We start from the raw sequence: 25,403 nt of genomic DNA, 5'->3' as shown, positions 1-25,403 counted from the left end.
ACTTGCATAACATGTTTTTCAATTTCCCCTTAAATTATTTTTAAAAAATAACCTTGGAAACCATAACACAAACTCCAGAACATCAAAATAAACTTGACCTAAAGCTTACAAACTTTGCGGTGAGTTTGAATGAGATCTTTATGGTGAGAGTGATGCTTATCCCCGATACCATGCTCTGGTACCAAGTTGTAACGTACTCATTTTTAAAGGAATACATAAAATAAAATGATGAATATTTTTTTAAAAAAAAAAAAGTGGGGAAGGGAGAAGCCTAAATAAAATATCAAATCCTTAAAAGAAATTGTTTACAGCAGTAAATTCAGCGATCAAACAAGCAGTGAAAAGTTTAGCAAAAATCAAAGGATTTCTTTCTATACCCCATAACTTAAAAATTTCAAACTTCAAAATAACAAGCTAGTAAGAAAAATAAAAATGGATTTCTTGTGCAGAACCAGATGGTCATGGATAAGCGCTTGTTCAAGATCGCTACTTTCGCCAGGCTGCACCGTATCAATCATCCTCACCTGCATTAAAGAAGTTAGTAAATCTAAAGGTCCGACAAATAATATCGCAAGTAGCAAGGTACTTAAATAATAACTCAAAATCTTTCGAAACTGAACACATTTAAAATTCTCAACTTCATGTCATGCAAGAAAATATCATACACATGCACACAAAAGTTATTTTTTTTTCCTCTTTGACATTACCCCATCACAATACCTCAAAATTTTTCACAGTCATCTCAAATAAAAATATACTCACACCTCAAAACTTTTTCTCTATTTTAACATGTGGTTCGAAAACTTCTACCTCAATTTTTTTAAGGATGCTTGATCAAGCTAATACAAGAAAATCCAGAAAAACACACACATAGAAATCTGCACGCACACATAAAAAATATCTGCACGCACATACGCAAAAATCTGCACACATAAAAAAAAAAAAGCTGCACATGCATACAAACACACACTACACACATAAAAAACATACACACATTGCACACACAAAAACACACTGTTCATGTTATAGGTCAAACTGTCATTATTTGTACCACAAGTAACCAGTTCGAGACTGACAACTGCTCAACGGTTCAAAAGATTGGAACACTTCTACTAGTTCAGAACCATTAAAGTTAGATCAAGTCAGCTCAACTAGTTCAGACAGTCCAAGATCAGTTTCAGATGTATTCAAGAATGTTTGAACTACCTAAGAAGTTTAAACTGCTAATATAAGTTCAAACTGCTCGAAAGCTTAAAATGCTAACACAATTTTTTTTTACTAACTCTAACATTTCAAACTGCTAATTGTTGAAGATATTTCCGTTGAACCAATATATCAAATTTAAAATTTGTGCAAGAAAAGTCACCCTTCACATATGTTAAGTGCATAAAAAATTGATGGTAATAAATGAACAAGATTTAGACATTCAAAAATCAAATCTTTGTCAAAAGTAGCACATGCGAGAAGTTCACTTTAACGGTTGCAGTAACCGCTCTCCTAAATTTTAGGAAAGAGTCTCGTCTCACATTTATTAAAGAGGTACAAGAGTTAACATGAAATGAGACATCTTTGCTCCTCGCATTTAATGAATAGTGCAGTCAAACGTTGAAATTCCTGTCTATAATAGAGAATGCAAAGTGATTTAGAAGATACAAGAAACAAAAGCTATCGACGCTAAAAAATCACAAGCTTGCATTTTCTCTGAGCACTCTAAAGTTTATCATCCACTTTGATCAAATTGCTGATACACAACTGCCTATCAGATCATCAAGGATCATCAAGGGCCTCGAGTCAGCCATTCAACCGTTTATCTTAAACCATTGAAGGAGTTTCTCACTTTTTTAAATCTATGAATTCATTCATTATCAAATATATGTATTTGTATTGGTGTTAAGGCATATTGTTTTGAACTTGTTGTTGACTAGGAGTTCCTGTAGTGACCTATCTCGGAATCACCTACTAATCATACTTAGTCATGCAATAAAAATTAAAATCTAATAATCATAAACTATGGAAATAAAATGGTACAACCAAAAAATCGGCGGAATACAACCAGCCCTAAAAAAAGCAACAGTGAAATATTGTTTATACAACTCCATCGAAAAAAGTACGGAAACTAGAGTCCCCAATTCTCAACCTGAAACGAAAACAACGTCAACACCCGTGACATCTAAAACTCAATGACTGCTACCAACTGGTCCATCCAACTTAAACCCTGCTCCGTGGAATGGGGTGTCTGTAGTAGTCAGACTCCTAATTAAGTTAATCTACTGCCTAAACATGGTTAAGGGTTTCTCAATTGGATTTAAGGAGTTAGAAATCAAATTCAGGACGACCAAAAGTGGTTCTGAGAGTTTAAATTATTGGGACAGCTCGGAAACACCAAACTAATTCAGAAGCCAGTATAGTTAATCGGAAGTACCAAGAGTTCAGTTTTACCAAACTGCAGATCAAAAGCTCCGATCTTATGTCAATCAGACATGGTAGATTGAGAGAGTTTAGTAGATCCGAACTATGTAGACAGGAGTGTGTTGTCCAGTCAGAGACATGCATTTAAAAGAGGGAGTTCGGAAGGACGATCGAAAGTTCCGAAGTGCGTTTGGAAGCTCCGAATGAGGGATCGTACATTCCAATTGAGGTCTATATATAAAGGCTGAGAGCCTCACTTTCTTCACATTTCTCAAGCTTCTCTCTTGTTCCCAACTAGTCTTAAGGGTTTTTGGGTGTCGTATTCGAGGGCTAGACGGTGACAAAGAGCTACCGGATCATAGCGGTGTTTTGCCTTGAGTTTAGGGCAATCGTCATCAAAGGGCTGACTACGGACGCATGTATATCGCTAGAATCTGATTAGCTTCAGTGAGTAGCTATTATTCTAGTTAAGGCTTTTAGTAGACGTTTAATGATACTGTGATTGTCTGCTTATAGGCTTGAACTAGAGAGCCAGTATCGCTAGGCTACTTATTTTGAGGTGCGGATGTACTATCCAAGATACCCTGATTGAGTATGCATGTTCTATGATTGCATGGTTTATATGACATAATTTATGTGCATTTATTATTTCACGATTATTATGCTGCATGCATTATCACGTTGAGCCTATACCTTGATATTATGAGTAGAGAGGTTGCTCAGTCCCGAGGTTTTGTGGATGAATTCCATGGATTTGGGTCTGGATATTCTACTTATTTTTATGGTATTGGAGTATCTCCTGATACGATGGTCCAGTGTGCTACATACCATGTCGCCATTTTTTGAGCAAGATTTTTTACCGAGATAGGTTTTTGGTACGCATATGTTTTTTTGGATGAGATTCCAGGGTTTCCTTCAGTTCGAGAAGTCAAGTTCGGGATCAATCTTGAGCCCTGGATGACACCGATATCTCGTGCACCTTATCGTCTAGCACCAGCAGAGATGAGGGAGTTTCAGCCACAATTGCAGGATTTGTTGGATAAGAGATATATCTGACCGAGCGTTTTACCTTGGGAAGCGTTAGTGCTTTTCGTCAAGAAGAAGGATGGTTCCATGCGTCTCTGTATTGACTACAGACAGTTGAACCAAGCGATAGTTAAGAATATGTATCCTTTGTCGTGAATTGATTTGTTCAACAAGATTCAGGGTACCTGATTTTCTGAGGTCAGAGTATCATCAATTGCGTGTTCAAGATGTAGATGTTTTTACGTCAGAGTTTCGTACCAGGTTTGGTCACTACGAGTTTTAGTGATGTCTTTTGGACTAACGAACACAACTGCAGTGTTCATGAATTTGATGAACAAAGTTTTATGCAATTATCTGGACAAGTTTGATGTGGTTTTTATTGACGATATATTGGTCTACTCACGTATATTGACGAGCATGCGCAACACTTGAGGCTCATACTGTTGATTCTTCGTGAGAAGCAGTTATACGCCAAGTTTAGTAAGTTCGAGTTTTGGATTTACCAAGTGGTATTCCTTGGACATGTCATTTATTGGGAGGGCGTAACAGTGGACCCGAGTAAGACTGAAACTATATTGAATTCGTCACGTTTTATGACAACATCAGAGATTCGTAGATTTTTTGGTTTAGCAGGTTATTACCGACGATTTTTCGATAATTTCTCATAAATTTCTAGACCTCTGATGCAGTTGACGAGGAAAGATGTTTTTTTTTTTCTGGTCAAGATATTGTGAGCAGAGATTCGATGAGTTGAGGAGTCAAACAACTATCATGTCTGTTATTGTCTTACCATCTAGACCCGGAAGATATGTGGTTTATACCGATGCATCTCTTCAAGGATTGGGCTGTGTGCTGACACAGAGTGGGCATATGATTACCTATGATTCCAGACAGTTAAAAACTCACGAAGAAAACTACTCAGTGCACGATCTAGAGCTTGCAGCGATCGTGCTTATACTAAAAATTTGGCGCCATTATCTATATGGCGAGCGGTTCGAGATCTTTTCGAACCACAAGAGTTTGAAGTATTTGTTTACTCGGGCAGAGTTGAACATAAGGAACCATCGTTGAATGGACCTTCTTAAATACAATGATTGTGAGATTAAGTATCATCGAGGTTCTGCAAATCCGTGCCTGTTCTTGTTTTACCATTTAGACCCGAAGGATATGTGGTTTACACCGATGCATCTCTCCGAGGATTGGGCTGTGTGTTGACACAGAGTGGGCATATTATTGCATCTCTCTGAGTGTTTTTAGTGCTAGCTGAGCCACCACTGTTTGCCCGCATCCGAAAAGTGCAATTTTCTGATCCGAATACGCAAAATTTAGAGAGACTTTCTTAGGGAGACAACGCATCCAATTTTCATTTTCAGATAGATGGATTAATTTTTTGTGTTTTTCTGGTAGAGTGGTGGTACCTAGTGATTCGACCTTGCGATATGATATTTTGTCTCAGGCTCATTACAGTAGATTTACTGTGCACCCAGGCAGTGCCAAGTTGTATAATGATCTACATACAATATTCTGGTGAAAAGGTATGAAGCGTAGCGTTTACCAGTTTGTCTCTTGATTTCTTTTTTGTTAGTAGATCAAGGCTGAGCATCGTTGACCGGTGGTCTGATGCAGATCTTGGGGATTCCAGAATGGAAGTGGGAACATGTGACGATGAATTTTGTCACCCACTTGTCAATGTCCTCAAGAAAGTGTGATGCTATTTGGGTTGTGGTGGACAAGCTATCCAAATCTGCTCATTTTCTTCTGTATAACCGCGAGTTCACTTTTGATTTCATGCAATGTTATACACCCAGGATATTGTGCGATTGCATGAAGTTACTTTGAGCATAGTCAACAATAGAGATCCGAGGTTCACTTTACGGTTTTGGGGTAGCTTTCAGCAAGCTTTGGGTACTACTTTGAGTTTGAGTACTGCATATCACCCAGAGACTGATGGTCAATCCAAGAGGACTATTTAGAAATTAGAAGATATGCTGAGGTTTTAAGTGATGGATTTTGGGTTATCCTAGCAGGAACACTTGCCGATGATAGAGTTTTAATTCCTACAACAATAGCTATCTTTGTAGTATTGACATGACACCATTCGAGGCTCTTTATAGTCGCCGTTGTCGGGCACCCTTATCTTGGGACGAGATAGGGAAATGACAGGTTGAAGGACCGAAATTGATCCAACAGATCGTGTACAAAGTTGAGTTGATCGAGAAAAAAATCAAGATCGCACAAGACAGATAGACCAGTTATGCCAACACTAAGCGCAGACCATTGCATTTCGAGGTGGGAGAACATGTTTTCCTGCAAGTATCACCTTTTCGGAAGGTGATGATATTCGGTCTAAATGGCAGGTTAGCTCCTAGATTCATTGGTCTGTTCGAGATACCAGAGAAGGTCGGAGATGTAGCATACCATTTGACGTTACTACCGTATCTCTCTATCATTCACAATGTGTTCCACGTATTGTTACTGCGTCAGTATATTGCATATGAGTCGCACATTCTGCATCCGACAGAGGTTCAGCTAGAGCATGATTTTTCATACGTGGAGAGACCGCTTAGGATTCTCGACAAGAATGACAAGGTACTTCGGAATAAACGCATTCCTGTAGTTATGGTTCAATGGTAGCGCCGAGGCATCGAGGAAGCGACTTGAGAGTTAGAGAGTCGTATGCGTTCTGAGTATCCGGAGTTGTTTTGATTATATTTTGTTTTCTTGAGCAGTAACTGTATTTGAAACTACAATATTTTAATAAGGTTGTTCCAGTGATGTTTGATTCTGATTATCCTAGTTTGGATTTCGAGGATGAAATCTCTTAAGCTGGGGAGAATATAGTAGTACAAATCCTAATTAAGTTAATCTACTGTCTAAACATGTTTAAGGGGTTCTCTATTGGGTTTAAGGAGTTGAAAATTAGATTCAGGATGACCAAAAGTGGTTTCGAGGTTTTCAAGTGTTGGAACAATTCGGAAGCTCCGAAGAGTAGATCGGAAGCCAATGTAGTTAATCGGAAGTACTGAGCAGTTCGGAAGCACCAAACTACAGATCGGAAGCTCCGATCTAGTTTCAATCAGACAGGCTGACAGGGTATGAGTTTTGATTTTGTGATTGGACTTGAGAGAGTTTGAAAGCTCCGAACTAGAGTTCGATAGATCCAAACTGTGTCGACAGTAGTGTTTTTTGTCCAATCAGAAATACGCGTTAAGTAGAGGGAGTTTGAAAGGACGATTGGAAGTTCCGAAGTGCTTTCGGAAGCTCTGAACGAGGGAATTAGACGTTCGGAACAAGGTCTATATATAGGGGCCGAGAGCCTCAATTTCTTCACACATTTCTCGAGCTTATCTCTCGTTCTCAGCTAGTCTTAAGGGTTTTCGGGTATCGTATTCGAGGACTAGGTGGTGAAAAAGTGCTACCGAGATCGTAGAGTTGTTGTTCCTTGAGTTTAGAGCAATCGTCATCAAAGGGCTGCCTACGGACGCATGTATATTGCTAGAATCTGATTAGCTTCAGTGAGTAGCTATTATTCTTGTTAAGGCTTCTAGTACACGTTTAGTGATACGGTGATTGTCTACTTATAGGCTTGGACTAGAGAGAGAGTATCATCAGGTTGCTTATTTTGAGGTACGGACGTACTATCCGAGATATCCTGTTTGAGTATGCATGTTCTATGTTTGCATGGTTTATATGACATGATTTATGTGAATTTATTATGTCACGATTATTTTGCTACATGCATTATTACGTTGAGCCTATACCTTGATATTACCAGTATAGGTGTTGCTCATCCCCAATGTTTTGTGGATGGATTCCATTTATTTGAGTCCGAATATTTCACTTATTTCTTATGGTATGGGAGTACCTCCTGATGCGATGGCCCAGTGTGCTACATAATATGGCGCCATTTGTTGATCAAGAGTTTCAACCATGATAGGTTTCCGGTACACGTTTATTTTCATTTAGCATTCATAAAATATGTATACTCATACTTTCATACAGAGAATTGTTAGCTCATGTCCTTGGTTTTGGTTATGGACACCCCATTCTACATGGCATGACTTAGGTTGGACGGACCCAGAGGTAGCGATCGTTGAGCTACAACATGATGGATTGTACTGTTCCAGGTTTTCATTTGTGGAATTTAGTATTACTTTTGATTGGTTTTATAACATTTTTCAATATTATCTTTGGGTCCGGTTGTATTTTTGCCTGTAGTTTTAGTTGAATTATTTACGTTTTCGTGAGTATATACATGATATGAATGCTAATGCACATGAATGGGTACTGGAAACCTATCACGGTAAAACTCCTGCACAATCAAGGGCGCCCTAGTATGTAGCACATTGGACCATTGCACTAGGAGGTGGCTCACACACCAGAAAGAAACTGTGGATATCGATGCCCTGATCCCATAATCCCAGGGGTCCAACCATCCACTCAAGAACTCGAGGCTGAGTGACCTCACTACGGGTTATATCGAGGTACATGCTCAACATAATAATGCATACATCATAATAATCTTGACATAATATATGCACATAAACCATGCTATATAAACATGCAAACATAGAACATGCATATTCAATCAAGATATCTCAGATAGTATGTACGTACCTCTACTTAAGCAACTCAAGCAACCTAGCAACTCGGGTACTCATGTCCAAGCCTACAAGCAATTAATCACCATATCAGTCTCTGCATACTAAAAGCTTGAATTAGACTAATAGCTACTCACTAAAGCTAATTAGAGTCTAGCATTATACCTGTATCCGTAGTCAACCCTTTGATGACGATGACTTCAAACTCTAGGAACAACTCCGCTACGATCCCGACAACACCTCGCTATTGAATGACCTCCAAAACGACGCTTAGAAACCCTCAAGGACACACAAGGAAATAGATAAAAAAAAAAGATAAATGAGCAAAAAAAAAGTGAAAGCCTCAGCCCCTATAGATAGGCAACGATCGAAACTTCCGATCCCTGGTTCGAAGCTTACGAATGCACTTCGAAACTTTTGATCTCCCCAATCGGAGCTTTCGATTTCTAGCCACCGAACACGTGTCCTGTGATTGGAAAATTTCAGCTGCCGACAGAGTTCAGACATTCCGTACTGAGGGTTCGGAGCTTTCAAACTCACCCCTATCAAATCACCAATCAGAAGTCCATACTTGGCTGTCAGTGTAGGGTTCGGATCCACTGATATGCAGTTTGGAACTTTCGAACTGCTCGGTGCCTCCGATCTTGTATATTGTCATCCGATCATGTTCGGAGCTTCCGAACTGCTCTTCAGAGCTTCCGAACTTTCCCAACACTTGGGTCCCTCTGGTCCATTCTGATCGTCCTGAATCCGTTTTTTTTAAACTCTAATTACCCAAACAAGAATCTCATAACCATGTTTTGACCAATTAAACATGATTAGGTAGTTGATTAGTTTAATTAGGAAATTGGGCTAAGAGAGTTTCAGTCTAGACAAGGGATAAGTCATACAATTGGATTGGGTTGCATTGCCAAAGTTTTCTAGTGAATTTTTTTCTATGTAGAAGAAGGGGAGACAAGACGTAGAAGAATTTTACCTTCTAACTTTCATATATCTTATGACATTTACTTCCCTGCTTATATTATCTTGTTAAATGTGCTTACTTAAGTACAAAAGAGTCATAAAACTCTTGGACCGTTTATTCGCACTACCTTGTGGTCCAAACCGTTTTTAAGGTTGAGACAACTAGTCTTGGTTAGCTAACTTGACGGAGAGGGAAAACTCTTCAAAAACCTGTCATACGACAGGGCGGGTTGGACCGCCATCCCGACGGGGTAGAAATCCTCGACCCAACTCAAGGTCGGTTGCGGGTTAGGCATACCACAAAAAAATAAAAATAAATATAAAACATCATTATAATTACTTAAAATCTTCATTTCATTAAAAATATCAATAAAATTTCTAATTTTTTATTTCACATTTTTGTACATTTTATACAAAACAATATTTTTATAATCGAACCGATAATCGAACCATCAAACCATTAAAAAACAGTTCAATCGGTTGGATCGATTCAACCGGACAGTCGGACTGAAATATTGTTATATTGTATAAAATAATAATATAATATAATAATTGATATATTTTAATTTTAAAAACCTTAAAATATTTCTATATATAATAATATATATACTTGACAAAGGTAAAGTTTAAAATAAAAAAAAACAACATATATTTGATCAATATATATATGAATATGATTATTATATATTTTATAAACACAAAATAAATCAAAATAAGTTCAAATATTACTAAAATACTATTTTTAAAAACTTAAAACCAAATAATAATGTATATGTAACCAAAATAAAATTTTTAAATATGAGAAATATGTTGTTTCATGGAAAATAAGAAATAATTACATTTTTTTTTAAAAAAAATTAGGTGAACCGATTAAGGTCAGTCCAACCAATTTTTGATCGGGTTTGACTGGTTCCAAGCGATTTAACCAGAAAAATGATTTTTGATCTTATTTCGGACCGGATCCATAACCGGTTCGTGGTCGAACTAGTTGAACCGACCGATCCGGTCTGGTTTGAAAAACATTGATACAGAACCGTTAATACAAAAAAAATTCACAAATTGCAATATATATATATATATATATACCACAATAAATCCATATAGTGTATAAATTTTTTTCTTTTAAAAATAAGGTTTCCTTCCAAACCTGCGAAACCACCCTATGCCTGTTTGGGCTCACGACCAGTGCGGGTTGGTCCATTTAGGCTCGTCTTTGAATGAGTTGACAAAATTTTATCCAACACACTTAAATTACGTGTCTAGCTAAATTAATCCGACGTGCTCAATCCAAATTAGTAGCTCTAAATTGCATTATTATTATTTTTTTTTCACAAATGCATGCATCCATTTTACTTGTAAGAGTCTCATTGGCGCTAAAAATATGTTTTAAAATATAGTATCTATGGTAAAAATATGATACAATACTAGTCACGAGACACATGCATTACATGTATAATGTAATATTTAAATATAATCATATGCTATTTTATATTAATAAATTAGTAAGATATAAGATTTACTATCATAAATTTACGTAAATTATAAGCTGAAAAAAGAAAATTAAAAACGTAGAGAAGGAAGGAGGATGAGGGATAAATAAACTTGGGGAGAAAATGCGCAACAGAGGAGGTTGGGTTTGGTCGAATCATTTTTTGCCTTTCGGATTTTTTATTTTTTTTGAAGGAGTCCTTCTGATCTTGGATCAAAGAAAAAAATATGACAATTTTGTCCGTTCATATTTTTGACTAAATTTAGTTTCTCTAATAACTTTGTGAATTTATAATATACTAGTATTCCGCTGCACGCGTTGCGTGCTCGTACATTTCGTTTTTTAACGAAGACATTAAATAATAAATTTTAAAATTAAAAAATAATAAAAATTTAACGTTTTCCTAAACAAATATTCACAAAAAATATATATCAAAGTAAGTGTCATTTTTGTAAATAAAAAAATATCAAAGAGCACAAAGTGAGCATCTAATGGCTAGAAAAGAGAAAATCGTATAAAATGACTATTTTGCCCAATAATTTTGGTTTTATTGAAAATTAAGTTAGTAGATAATGGTAATTTCAAATCAAGATTCTACAATTAATTGAAAGTTTGTTAATTATAGGGTATGTACTTTAATAATATAGTAAGATATAAGTAAAGATACGTGGGTTTTTTTTTTTTTATAAAAACTGCAATTAAACATATTTATTCTATCAATTAACAGGTATGAAAAATAAAAAAAAAATCAACTTGTAATTTATAATTAGCATTTTTTATATGGTGGCGGCGTTCAACAATCAGCATCAACTAAATGTAAAACACAGCACCCCTCTATTGTTTGCTCCGAAGCTAAAACTTGCAAAAACCCTTTTCTTGGATCACCAATTGCTGCTGATTCAATTCATTACTATGGTAGTATTGGTTTGATTCGTTGAAGAAGATTGAACGAAATGGATAAGCTCTTGGAATTTGGGAGAAAAGCGATGTTCTATGTTAGGGTTCTTTCGGGCTACGAAGAACGAAGGATCCGATCTTATAGATTGCAGCTGCAGCAACGCCTTCAGAAGGTTTCTTTTTATTTTTCCCTTTTTGGTTTCTGTTCCGTGCATCTGCGATATTTTGCTTTTAATTTAAAATTTAGATTGGACATGCTGGGAAATTGCTGAAATTTTGTTTTCCTGTTTTCGATGAAATGGGATTTTTGTTCTTTAGAGATAAAAATAAATTATGTTGAAATGTGATGAATTAATATAGTAGGTGAATATTTCTTGACAGCGGAAATGAAGGGATGTGATTTTTCATATGAGTATTTCATTTAGTTTACCTCATGGTTTATGAGCATTTCAGTAATCAAGATATTTGATTGATCTTCACTAGAGTTCAATCGGACAAAATCATAGCGCGTATAGTCCTACCTACCTCTGGCAGTCCGGCTGTTTTGTTCCTAAAGTGAATCTAAACATGAGAGTTCTTCAAAACTGTAGCCGTAATCCTCAATGCCTCACTACATGGTATTACATTACTACATTAGTCCTTTAATTAGTTTTTTTTTAAATAATTGGTTAAATTTGGGAGTTGCATAATGTGCAAATTGTCATATTGATATAGTACTTTCTATTACTCTGTAGTGTTACACTGTCTCAAGTATTGCGGCCAGTATCTTGTTGTCTATGACTCCATATGAGGAGTCGTGTCGCCGTTACTTTCAAACTAACTGCTTACAGTTAGTTCCCAAAGTTAAAATGTACACGTGAGAGAACTACTTCAACCATGTTGACAATACGACATCGTAGCAGCTAGTTGGCAATACTTGATGAAAATCTGAATTTTATATTTCCAGATTAATGTTATGATAATGTACACTCCTAAACTTCTTGTCATTTTCTGTTCTTACTTCAACTTTCTTCTTCCTAAAAAGGCGGAAGAAAAGAAAGCCGCTATCCAAAAGGTACCTGAACAAATTATTTTATCAGAGGTGCGGCAGATGGTACGAGATATGCAATCAATGAATAAGAAGTTAGAGGAAACAGTAAGTTTGTCATTTATACTTCTTCTATTGCATGTTATGTAATAGTTGGCAATGTTCCGTCATCTATCTCTGTGTGCTTATTGGACTGAACACACCCACTTGACAAACTGGTGTTCAGTTCGTTTATATATATTTTAAGAAAGAGTCTACCTAATGCACGCATAGTGTACTGTTGCCGGTTGGTGGTACCCTTGTATCTGTTTATTGGAATCTAAAGGAACATACTTTATTGGAATTTGTTTCCAAAAGCACCGACTGATGTTAATAAAATATGGATTTCCTTATTTTACTGTATGCAATTAATGCGACTAAATAGATTTGAACCATGGTGATAGTTATTAGCGCTCGTTTGAGGTGGAGCAGGCCTTCTGTGTAGTCTGTTCGCATCATCATGGCTTCACAGCTTTCGTGTTGTTGGCATGTATGGCATTTTTAGCTATGAAGGTGGTGTTGTGCTGAAAAGGAATCGTATTTTGCGACTTCCTAAATGCAGTTTGGCTTAAGCATGTATATTGTTTGGGGGAGAGGGTTGCAAATGATGGTGATTGGAATTTGCAATCGTTTAACCGACACTAAAAACAAAAGCTTATGAAATGCGGTTGCATTCGGAATATAAGATATCATTCTACCCATATGTTAAAAGTATAGCTTAACGACCCAATTTTGATGCCGATATGTTATATTTTGACTTAGGTCCTTATAGGTTGGCATCCAATTTATTAATGAACTAAATGAGTTTCTTTCAGTTCTCTATCCACCGCCATAACCTCATTATTTGTGGATTTGTTCGGCTCAGTGTTATTAAAGGCGAGCGCCTCTCGCTTTAAGGCAAGAGGCGCCACCAGGCGACCCCTCTATGCCTGGGTGTATAATATACCTAGGCACGTGCCTCATTTTTTTTCCCTTTCTTTTCTGTTTTAAGTTTTAAGATAAGAGAAAAGAAAAGTTTACCAAACCAGAGAAGAAAATAAATGGGCCTAAGGAAAGTCATATATTTTCCCTTTTACAATTTAAGAAAATTTAATTGATGTTCTATTTCGTAAAAATATTCGAAAATTACATATATAGATAGATAGATAACAACTGTAAACTAGGGTCTAAATTGTCAATTTGCCTTGGACAAATTAGTAGAGAAAATCCCTACACTTTGGGTAAAAAAAAAGTAAAGAAAAGAAAAAACTGCTAGCAGTACCCGATTTTTTAACTACACACAACATACTAAAAATAAAATCTCAATCATCTAGATTAGAAAATAAAAGTAACACGGAAATTATTGTTCTAACTGCATTCTAAAAATATATGCACTTTACCATAAAATAGCAGTAGTCTGCAGTACTAGATAATATTTTTTGTGATATAATATACTTTTGTAGTGTTTTGTCATATAATAGTGGTAATTTAGTGCATGTTGCTTTGGTGATGTGCACGCCTCTCCTTTCTTCTCAGCTCCAGGACCCCTTTGCGATTTTAACAACTATGGTTTGGCTCCAACAGATCAATTCATAATATCTGTTTCACACGTTGATTAATATAATTTTAATGCCTAGGCATTCTCTTCCTACGGACCTACGCATTTGACGGTCTTAGGTCAGAGGCAAACATCATTTTGTTCATATATTTTATTAACTTTAGAACTCATTGTACCTTCATAACAGCTTTCTTTGTACTAACTACTAATATTTTTTTTTTATTAATATGATTCAAGACTTGTAAGTTTGATTCATAATTTTAAAGAGAACCATGGGTTTTAAAAAAAAATAAAAAAAATTTAGCAACATTAAATCTTTGAAGTAGGCTTTTATATTCCATACTACAAAAATTGATTGCAGTATGGATAACTCCTCAAATTCCTTGGTGTAATCCTTCTATTTGTTTCTTCTCTTTTTTTTTTAGCACAGCTTGTGCTTATTATTTGTTTGTTTCCCAATTTCTTCAGAGTTATTTTTTAGTTGTTGAACAATAATAGTTGATGATTGCACACAGGAGGCAGCCATTGAGGAGTACTTCAAGCCAATTGACAAGGAAGCAGAGATGCTAATGAAAACTCAGCTTGAAGGAGAGGAAAAGACAATGAAGGAGATGATGAAGGCAATGCAATCACGGGCTTTACTTGAGCAAGCTGAAGTTGAAAAAACCGAAAAGTTGAAAAGCACCACCCAACCTGATCAACATACCAACGATTCAATATCTTCGGATAAGCGTGCTCAAGTGAGTTAAGCCGGTGCATTTTTGTTCTGAAATTTTGAAAAGTAACGTGTAGAAAAGCCACACTTGTTTGTTTCTCCAAAATGCTTAATTATATTTGATGCACTCTAATATCAAATTCATTTTAAAAAACTTTGATTATGTTGTATGTAATGTGACAAAGCCACACATCATCATATCTTGCATGAAGGGCGGGCTTGTCGAATAAGTAGGCTATTCTGGGAAATGAATCTAAAAGTTTTTGGCGGCAACACATTTTCGTGTGAGTTTTCTGCCATAATTTTTCGGATTTATACATTATATTCTGAGCTTGTGTATTGTTATTTGAAGCCACGATTAAGTGTACGTGTCATATCAGCTCTATGGCTAATCTCTGTTAAATTGTAGCTAAATTGTTGACACATTTTCACGTATATAGTCTGTGATAAGTACACACTATCCAACTTGTTGATACATGATAGTATGTTAATGCCCCGTGGTATGTCACTGCATAAACCCGTGATATATAGGAAAACTAGAATGATTTAAATTCTGCATGATTGTGGATTTTATGATGTTTCCTGTTTGCACCAAATCTCTGTTCTACATCAAAACTCCAAATCCTTCACCAACTTTAGAATTTTCGAAAATCGACTACTCTTTACAAAATCCATGTACTGACTATCAAGTTCCTGGTTAGTTTTACTTCAATCAAGCTATCACAATATGTGTTGCGTCTGCAGATACAAGAATCACTCAGAACAACGGTAACTATTTTATAAGCTCCTTTTAAACGACAATCTGTTAAAGAGGGAATATATGAAAACGTAGAGTGCGGATTAAAATCGATAAAGCATCAATCGTAGCCATTGGACGGATTAAACTAGATTCGGTCTTGCAGAAAGTGCCTTGATATTCATTACGGATGTCCTGATTTTTCCATGTTTTAGTGGCGAAGCATTTGAGGTTTAAGATGGACGTTATGTTTCCCATGATACAATGGTCGAACTTGTGGTAGCTTAGCGTAAAACCACTATATTGTCGAACATAAGAGTGCATGAACTTTATCATCAGAAAACAGAAATGCATGGAAGATGTGTGTACAAGAAATGAGAACCGTTTTGATCTTGACGGTTTAGCATTTGTATGCATAGGTCGCTCGAGAGAGTCTCTTTGCTATACAGTCTTACACTTCGGAAGAATTCCAATTGTAATGATATATATAAACTATAGCTTGCAACTTACAAGATCCACTTCCATAACATCTTTTTAGCCACTTATGAAACCTAGAATGAAATAGCTCCCAAGTTTCCGACACAATCGACGAACGAGACTAGAAAGTTTGCTCTCCATCGAAGGCAGAAGTGATTGAATGGTCGATTAGAACTAAACCTCACTATCCCGACGTTTATCTATTCTATTTTATTTGGTCTGACTTTTAACGTTTATTGGTAAGCCTTTACTTCTCCCACCCAGGTTACTAAATCCTTATGCTAGTGAGCCTTTACGGGGTGAAAACCAGATGGAATGGGCTCCGATATAGCCTATCAAAGTGTTGATTTGGAATCATTCAACAACTTATTATAGTTGTATATATGAGAAAACTCTTGCAACATTGGAAATCCACTAGGCAAAGACAGATGGAATGGACTCCAAAAACAGACTATGCCATCAAATTAGCGTACATGTTTACTAAGTTTTCATTTCCTTTAATTTTCTGAATAACTTCATTTATCTTCTCTCTTATCTTTAGGTAACAAATTAAGGATAGCATCTTTTGTTAATTTCCTGTTGATTAATACCAAATTAATGTGATTGAAGCACATCAGTCGAAGTTCATCATCCTTCTCATTTATCAATCATCAAGATTTTTCATTGTACTATTTGCATCCTTGATAGTTAATGGCTTTGCTATGCATCTTTGCCATGAAAGAGGCTATTGGTTTATGGTTTTCATCTGCACTCATAATTGAAAGATAAGCATAACATAACTATTTTTAACTCGGAGTAATGTAAAATTTGAGCCAAACACGGGAGGATATAGGGATTTTAAATCACATCTTTCGTATCAAACGAATTTGTTCACTTAAAACAGTTGAACAAATTATAATTCTAAATTTCTAATGTTTATTTTTCCTTTCAGCATTTTCTCTTTGAAATTTATTATATAAAGTGGAGTAAGTTATTGGCTTTGCTAACTTGCATTTAGTGAACTACACTTCAAAATCAATCACTCGAACGAGAGAGTTAGGAATTAGGGTAAATTGTATATGCAAGGTCCTAATCAATACACATCTTTATTTTATTAGGATTTAATCTAACCATTGTGCTCTTTAGCGATGGCATGCACCCCACAAATTCGAGCAAATTGTATTCAGCGGCCACCCAAAAATAAAATAAAATAAATAAATCCTCGTATGTTTTAAAACCACACACACATACATATAGTTTGATTCCATGTACCCTAAGGTGTATGCTAACTTTGGACGACTACAAAAATCTGCTGCCATGTTTTAGGGGGAAAAGAAAGTATATTATGATAGGTTTTTGAAAAACACAAAATCCTAATAAAGATGATGAAAAATTTGCCCCAAAAAATTCATTGGAAAAAAAAAGAAGGAAATGAGATCTCTTGGTTATTATTCTTATGAACTTATAAGAATTCATTGTAACATATTATTATCATTATTATTATATAACACACATTAACATTTTCAAACAAAACCAATCGCTACTGATATAAAAAATAAATATATGACAATAAAATGGATAATTTAATCAAAGAAAACCAAAGATGAGATTCTGAAAATTTCATTTCCGATTAATTTAGGCGTATAGTTTAAATTTTCTCTAGAATGCCCAAGAAATATTCTTGTTCTTTTCTTCTCTTTTGAGAGGACGACCAATTAACGAATACCAAATGGCATTTCATCCAAATAGAATTATTGGATTGTTTGCAGCAAGGTGGGGCCAGTTGGGAGGAATACAAAAGTCAAATCAAAAAAGGATTTTTTCCAAATACCTTCTTTCTTTCTTTTATTTTTATTTTTATTTTTGGTTTGGAAAGAGCAAAATATATACACACACTACTATTTTTCCGATTTAAGAAAATCTCTTTTTAAATATTTTCTTAATGATTTTTATTGCCAATTTTTTTAAGTAAATATTATAGACGAAGTTTTGATACAGGTTTAAAAGTTCAATGGGTATGAAACAAGTAATTTTTTCAAAGGGGTGAAATAGATATTTTTCAAATTCCACAATGTTTTTGTAGCTATTTCATATGATCATATGTAAGTTATTCTTTTTTCCCCCCAACTATTAATAAAAAAAATTAAATACAATTTTTTGTATAGATTATTTTTAAGCGGAGAAAGAAAGGGAACAAAGCTTCTTGATTCTACAAAACCACACCACTTTTTTTTTTTTTTCATAATTACAAACAACATACGTTTTGTTTGGATAAATATTTATAATTTTTTTTATAAAAGTATTTTTTTACATAATTTTTATAAAAGTTTTGTAAGTTGTTCTAAGTATATAAATATTTGTTTGATATAATTTTTTTTAAAAGTTAAAAAGCAGTTTTGACAACTATTTTAAAAACTCGATTTTATAGTTATAATTAAGTGTTATAAATATATCTATGTTGTGAAAAAGTAAAAATTTATGGTAAAAAGTAAAAACTTCAAAATTCAAAATATATCAAACTCTACACTTTATAATATTTTTCTCTCAACTCAATTGTATTTTTCATCACAAATGAAGACCTATTTATAGATCCACATTTGAGATTAGTCCAAAAATTAAAACATCATCATCTACATCATCACACACTAATTTTCCACATTTTACAACTCAATATTCAACATTCAACATTCAATATTCAATATTCAACATAATAATAATAATATATTTTTCAACACTCCCCCTTGTGATGATGATCATGATATGATGACTGTCTTCATTACGTGTTTTATACTGCCTCGTTAAAAACCTTACTGAGAAAAACCCAGTGGGATAAAAACCATAGTAAGAAAAAAAGAGTGCAGCCATGTAAACTCCCCCTCATGTTAACATGAGTGATTCTTCACATATTCCGTAGATTGCGCATCCCAATGCTGTATATATGCTTTTTGAATATCGTCGTGGGAAGTGCCTTTGTGAAGAGATCTGATGAGTTCTCACTTGATTGAATGTAACAGATATCAATATCTTTATTCTTCTCAAGCTCTTGAGTGTAGGCAAAGAATTTTGGGGGGATATGTTTGGTTCTGTCACTTTTGATGTATCCTTCTTTCATTTGAGCAATACATGCAGCATTATCTTCATATAGTGTCACAGGCTTCTTGTCTACTGTCAATCCACACGATATTTGAATATGTTTGGTCATTGACTTTAACCATACACATTCACGACTTGCTTCATGTAATGCAATAATCTCGGCGTGATTTGATGAAGTTGTTACGAGTGTTATTTTCTGTGAACGCCAAGAAATTGCGGTGCCTCCACGAGTAAATACATATCCGGTTTGGGAACGTGCCTTATGTGGATCAGATAAATATCCATCATCAGCATAACCAATGATACTTTGATTGGTGTCTTTTGAGTACAAAAGTCCCAAATCTGTTGTTCCTCGTAGATAACGGAATATATGTTTAATTCCGTTCCAGTGCCTCTTTGTTGGATATGAACTAAATCTTGCCAATAAATTGACAGCAAAAGATATATCAGGTCTAGTGCAATTTGCAAGATACATAAGGGCACCAATGACACTTAGATATGGTACTTCTTGACCAAGAATAACTTCATCATCTTCACTTGGACGGAATGAATCCTTTTCTATGTTTAATGATCTTACAACCATTGGAGTACTTAATGAATTTGATTTATCCATATTAAAACGTTTAAGGATCTTTTCTGTATAATTTGCCTGGTGAACAAAAATTCCACATTCTTTTTGTTCGATTTGCAAACCCAGACAATACTTAGTTTTTCCAAGATCCTTCATTTCGAATTCTTCCTTCAAGTACATCATAACTTCTTAAATTTCTTTATTCGTTCCAATGATGTTTAAATCATCAACATATACAATAATAATTACACATCCGGATGTTGTTTTCTTGATGAAAACACAAGGGAATATTGGATCATTTACATATCCCTTTTTCATCAAGTGCTCACTTAGCCGATTATACAACATTCGGCCGGATTGCTTTAACCTATATAATGATCTTTGCAATTTTACAGAATAAAATTCTCTGGGTTTTGAACTTTGTGCTTCAGACATCTTAAATCCTTCAGGTATTTTCATGTATATATCACTATCAAGTGATCCGTATAAGTAAGCTGTAACAACATCCATAAGACACATTTTCAAATTTTCAGACATTGCCAAACTAATTAAATATCGAAACATAATTGCATCCATAACATGAGAATACGTTTCTTCATAATCAATTCCAGGCCTTTGAGAAAAACCTTGTGCAACAAGTCTAGCTTTATATCTGACTATTTCATTTTTCTCATTTCGCTTTTGAATAAAAACCCATTTGTATCCAATAGGTTTTACACCTTCAGGTGTGAGGACTATAGGTCCAAAAACATTATGTTTATTCAGCGAATCCAATTCAACCTGGATGACATCTTTCCATTTGGCCCAATCATGACGAGTTTTACATTTACCAAAAGATTTTGGTTCATGATCCTCATTTTCATTTATGATGTCATAAGCCATATTATAAGAAAATATTACATTAAAATCTTCTATGTCTTTTCGGTTCCATATTTTTCCAGTATTAATATAATTGATAGAGATTTCACGATTCTCGTCAGTTTGTGGTTCTGACAGAACATTTTCATCATCAGGTGTTTTTTCTGGAACACCATTTTCTTTTTTTATGATCATCGTGCTTCTCTATGCCTTTTCTTTTCCGAGGATTTTTATCCTTGGAACCGACTGGCCTTCCACGCTTTAAGCGTTTTATGACATCATGAGTGTCTTCAATTTATTTTTTTGGAATTTCAATTCGAGCAGGGGCATTTACAGCATGCATATATGATTTTGTTACCCCTTTTGTGTCTGCAAATGCATCTGGCATTTGATTTACAATTCTTTGCAAGTGCACAATTTGTTGTACATCTTTCTCACATTGTTTGGTCCTTAGATCCAAATGTAACAATGATGGTACATACCATGTGATTTCTTTTTCGATGTGTTTCTTTTCTCCCCCTAACACTGGGAAGATTTCTTCATTAAAATGACAATCAGCAAAGCGTGCTGTAAACACATCGTCTGTCTGAGGCTCAAGATATCGAATGATTGATGGACTATCATAACCGATATAAATACCAATTTTTCTTTGAGGACCCGTTTTTGATCGTTGAGGTGGTGCAATAGGCACATACACCATACATCCAAAAATTCTCAGATGAGAAATATTTGGTTCTTTACCAAATGCAAGCTGCAATGGGGAGAATTTATGATATGAACTTGGTCATATGCGAATTAATGCCGCAGCATGTAAAATTGCATGTCCCCATATAGAAATAGGGAGTTTTGTTCTCATAATCATTGGTCTAGCAATTAGTTGTAGACGTTTAATCAATGATTCAACTAATCCATTCTGTGTATGAACATGAGCAACATGATGTTCAACAGTAATTTCCATTGACATACAATAATCATTGAAAGTTTGTGAAGTAAATTCTCCAGCATTATCAAGTCTTATTTTCTTGATTGTATAATCGGGAAATTGATTTCACAATTTTATTATTTGAGCCATTAATCTTGCAAATGCCACATTTCGAGTTGACAATAAGCATACATGTGACCATCTGCTAGAAGCATCGATCAATACCATAAAATATCGAAATGGTCCACATGGTGGATGAATTGGCCCACAAATATCACCCTGAATGCGTTCAAGAAATATGGGTGATTCTGTTTGGATTTTAGCTGGCGATGGTCTTATAATAAGTTTTCCAAGAGAACATGCTTTACATTGAAACTTATTATTCTGAAAGATCTTCTGGCCTTTCAATGGATGACCATGCGTATTTTCATTAATTCTTCGCATCATTATTGAACCAGGATGTCCCAATCGATCATGCCAGTTGGTTAATATTGAAGAACTATTAACCACCATATTTGATTCGATTGGCTTTATATGTGTATAATGCAATCCAGTAAGGAGCATTGATAATTTTTCAACCACATATTTTTTTTCTGATTTATATGTGGTAAAACACATATATTTCTGATTTCTATCAGTTATCGTCTCAGTATCATATCCATGAGAATATATGTCATTAAAACTCAACAAATTTCTTTTCGATTGTGGTGAATATAAAGCATCATTTATCAAAAATTTTGTACCATTTGGTAACAAAAATTGTGCTTTACCACAACCTTCAATCAAGTCTACAGGACCTGATATTGTATTCACCATTGTTTTTGTTGGTTTTATTTCCAAAAAATATCTTTCATCTCGCAGAATAGTGTGCGTTGTATCACTATCCGGTATGCAAATTTCCATGATATTATTTCCATGTTTGCTCATAGCATTTTCCTTATCAAACTTCACAAAAATGCAATAAAGAAAAATTAAGTACAATACAAATGCAAAATATAACATGCTTTATAATACAAGAATGCATGAAAAATACAAATTTGTTACAATCTAGTCCCACCAATCTTTTAATCAATGTCTTCGAAATCATTCAAAAAATCTGCAGCATTGAAACTAGTTGAACCAATTAAATGGTCACTATCTTCAACAAAATTGGTCTCTTTTCCTTTTTCCTTTGTCGATTCTTTATAGAGCTTACATAGGTGCTCAGGGGTTCAACAAATATGTGACCAATTCCCTGGAGTGCCACATCTATAACAAACACTCTCAGATATTTTTGAGTGATTTTCATTTTCACTCGTATTTTCATGCTGCCTTTTTGGTGGGTGGTTCGTGACGTTCTTTTGAGATAAGTTATTGAAATAACTATCTCGATTATTTTCATATCCACAGCCATGACCACGACCGCGATAATTTTTACGTCCACGTCCACGTCCACGTCCACGCCCACTTCCTTGATCTCGTCCACGACCAAAATCTGGTCTATGCCTTTGATTTTGGTTTTCATTTTTCATTATGACATTTGCTTCAGGAAATGCCGTTGATCCAGTGAGTCGGGATTGATGATTTCTGATTAACAATTCGTTGTTCTTTTTCGCCACAAGAAGACATGCAATGAGTTCAGAATATCTTGTAGAACCACGCACTCTATACTGTTGCTGTAGAGTTATATTTGATGCGTGAAAAGTGGAAAATATTTTCTCAAGCATTTCCATCTCCGTGACTTCAAGTCCACAGTATTTTAATTGCGAGACTATTCGATACATCGCAGAATTATAATCACTGATTTTTTTAAATTCTTGGAATCTCAACGTATTCCATTCATCACGGGCGGTCAGAAGTATCACTTCCCTTATATGCTCAAATCTTTCTTTCAACCCTTTCCATAAAATCATTGGGTCTTTTTATGTGAGATACTCACATTTCAACCCTTCATCAAGATGTCGGCGTAAGAAAATCATTGCCTTTGCTTTATCTTGTGAGGTTGATATATTAATTTCTTTGATGGTATCACTTAGACCCAATAACTCAAGATGCATCTTTACATCGAGAGTCCATGACATATAATTCTTTTCAGTGATATCGAGCGCAACGAATTCAATCTTTGCCAAATTTGACATGGTGGTACTAGAAAAATAACAATGCATTTTATTAGTTAATTTCCATTAATATGACAATACAAAATAATGGAAGAACGAATATTATAAGTGCGTGTATAAATAGAGAAAAGGTATGTGGTGAAAAATCGCTGGTGAGTACAAAACTCGTGAGCATGATGTTCATAATCGTTATGAAAAATAGCCTTAGAAATGCCATCATCTTCATCTTCGAAAAATCGAGGAGAAATTATTATGAGAGAAAGAGTGAATTTGGTGTGATTGAAAATGAGTTTGAGTGCACATATGTATAGGGCAAAAACTAGCCATTTGTTACCGTTGGGGTAAGAAAAAATCGAGTATGTGTTGAATAAAAATTCGTGATAATCATGTGATGAATATAATGATAATCATAATTAAATATACGCAATAAAATATATATCATATCACGTTATTATAAGGTCAGTGTCCTAGACAACCTCTTATATAATAACATGAAATTATATATTGATATAGTTAGTATATATACATAATAAGTATATATCATATCACGATATTGTTTAAAAATCTTAGAAGATTTTATACTTGTCGTATCCCTTACTGGGAGTGTGGGATGTCGTCTTAACATCCTTCCAGGATTTATAACAAGATTTTAAAAAACTAATTTTTTTTTTCATTTCTGATAATAACATGATATTATATATTAATATATACACAATAAAAATATATAAACAATAAAATAAAAATTCTTACTTGTTGAATATTTTTTGACTTCTTCTTGTATTTTGGAGCGTCGGAAATTATAGAGAACCTTCGAGCGATCGTGCTGATAACGTGTTGTGAAAAAGTAAAAATTTATGGTAAAAAGTAAAAACTCCAAAACTCAAAATATATCAAACTCTACACTTTATAATATTTTTCTCTCAACTCAATTGTATTTTTCATCACAAATGAAGACCAATTTATAGATCCACATTTGAGATTAGTCCAAAAATTAAAACATCATCATCTAATTTTTCAACAATCTATACTATATTATAAAGTACTAAACTCTTAGAATAAATATTTTGGGTGTCTTAGTGTAATATTATCCACTTTTCAAAATTTTAAATGTTTAGATATCTTTTAAATCTTTATATGTTGAATCCCTAAGTTTTGGTGATAATAAAAAATAATTTATTGATAATTCACTGTTGTAGATCTTGCTGTCTTATTTTGTAAAACAGATTATCGACTGCTTTCTTTGAGGATCACTCGTTCGGTCGTGAGATACTCGCGTGGTTACATATAAAAGCCAAGTACTCGCCCGATCTTAAGAAGTAAGTCACTCGACTGTCTACCATGACAAGATCTACTCGTTTGGTCTATAGACAATCCTCGTCCTTTCACCATTACAAGCATATTGTTCACAACGGCTTTAAAGTGATGTATTCTGATTCAAGCTACAATTATCAGAGCTGTCATACACTCTTAAGAAAAGTATGTTGTTAAGATGTTGGAGATTAATTTAAGGTTTTGGTATTTAACAATTAAAGGCAAAATAAGACGACTGATAAAGAGTAAGTCAACTGAACTAAATTACTCAACTGGACAATATCAGTTGACGAAAGGAATAAGTCCTAAGCTACATTGGATATCTCTACGATTGAATTGGACTACTGAAGCTTACGATATTAAAGACGAAAAATTTAATACTGAAGTCAACGACTGAACTTAACATCTCAACTGAATGACTATCAAGATCAGTAAAGGGCACTGATCAACTGAAGATTAAAAGAATGAAAGCCTTCAAAGTATATTCAAGAAAGTAAATCAATAGTCAACAAACATTACCCGAGTTTTAAAATTCGATAGATTTGAATTGTTACTACTTTGGAAAAAATACAAAACCTCTTCAACAAAATGCTACAATAGTACAATGCGCTGGAATGTACTATTCTTATAATATTTCTCCAAGACTTACAATTCAAG

General features: G+C 34.6%; 1 protein-coding gene across 1 annotated transcript; it reads left to right on the top strand.

The window, feature by feature from the left end:
• The first annotated feature begins 11,276 nt into the window (after positions 1-11,276).
• On the top strand, positions 11,277-15,044 carry LOC140865862 (uncharacterized). The gene is made up of 3 exons (XM_073270686.1): positions 11,277-11,558; positions 12,410-12,520; positions 14,504-15,044. The coding sequence occupies exons 1-3, from the start codon at positions 11,442-11,444 to the stop codon at positions 14,735-14,737; spliced, it is 462 nt and encodes a 153-aa protein (XP_073126787.1). The 5' UTR covers positions 11,277-11,441; the 3' UTR covers positions 14,738-15,044.
• The last annotated feature ends 10,359 nt before the right edge of the window (positions 15,045-25,403 follow it).

This window comes from Henckelia pumila, chromosome 4 (assembly GCF_033568475.1).
Source record: "Henckelia pumila isolate YLH828 chromosome 4, ASM3356847v2, whole genome shotgun sequence".
NCBI classification, from domain to species: domain Eukaryota; kingdom Viridiplantae; phylum Streptophyta; class Magnoliopsida; order Lamiales; family Gesneriaceae; genus Henckelia; species Henckelia pumila.
Note: the sequence above shows the minus strand (reverse complement) of the source record. Positions and strands in the feature narration are given on the sequence as shown.

Coding starts and splice junctions, on each gene's coding strand:
- LOC140865862 (XM_073270686.1), top strand. CDS start 11,442: ATGGATAAGCTCTTGGAATTTGGGAGAAAAGCGATGTTCTATGTTAGG. Junction 11,559..12,409: donor TGCAGCAACGCCTTCAGAAG/GTTTCTTTTTAT, acceptor CTTCCTAAAAAG/GCGGAAGAAAAGAAAGCCGC. Junction 12,521..14,503: donor ATAAGAAGTTAGAGGAAACA/GTAAGTTTGTCA, acceptor GATTGCACACAG/GAGGCAGCCATTGAGGAGTA.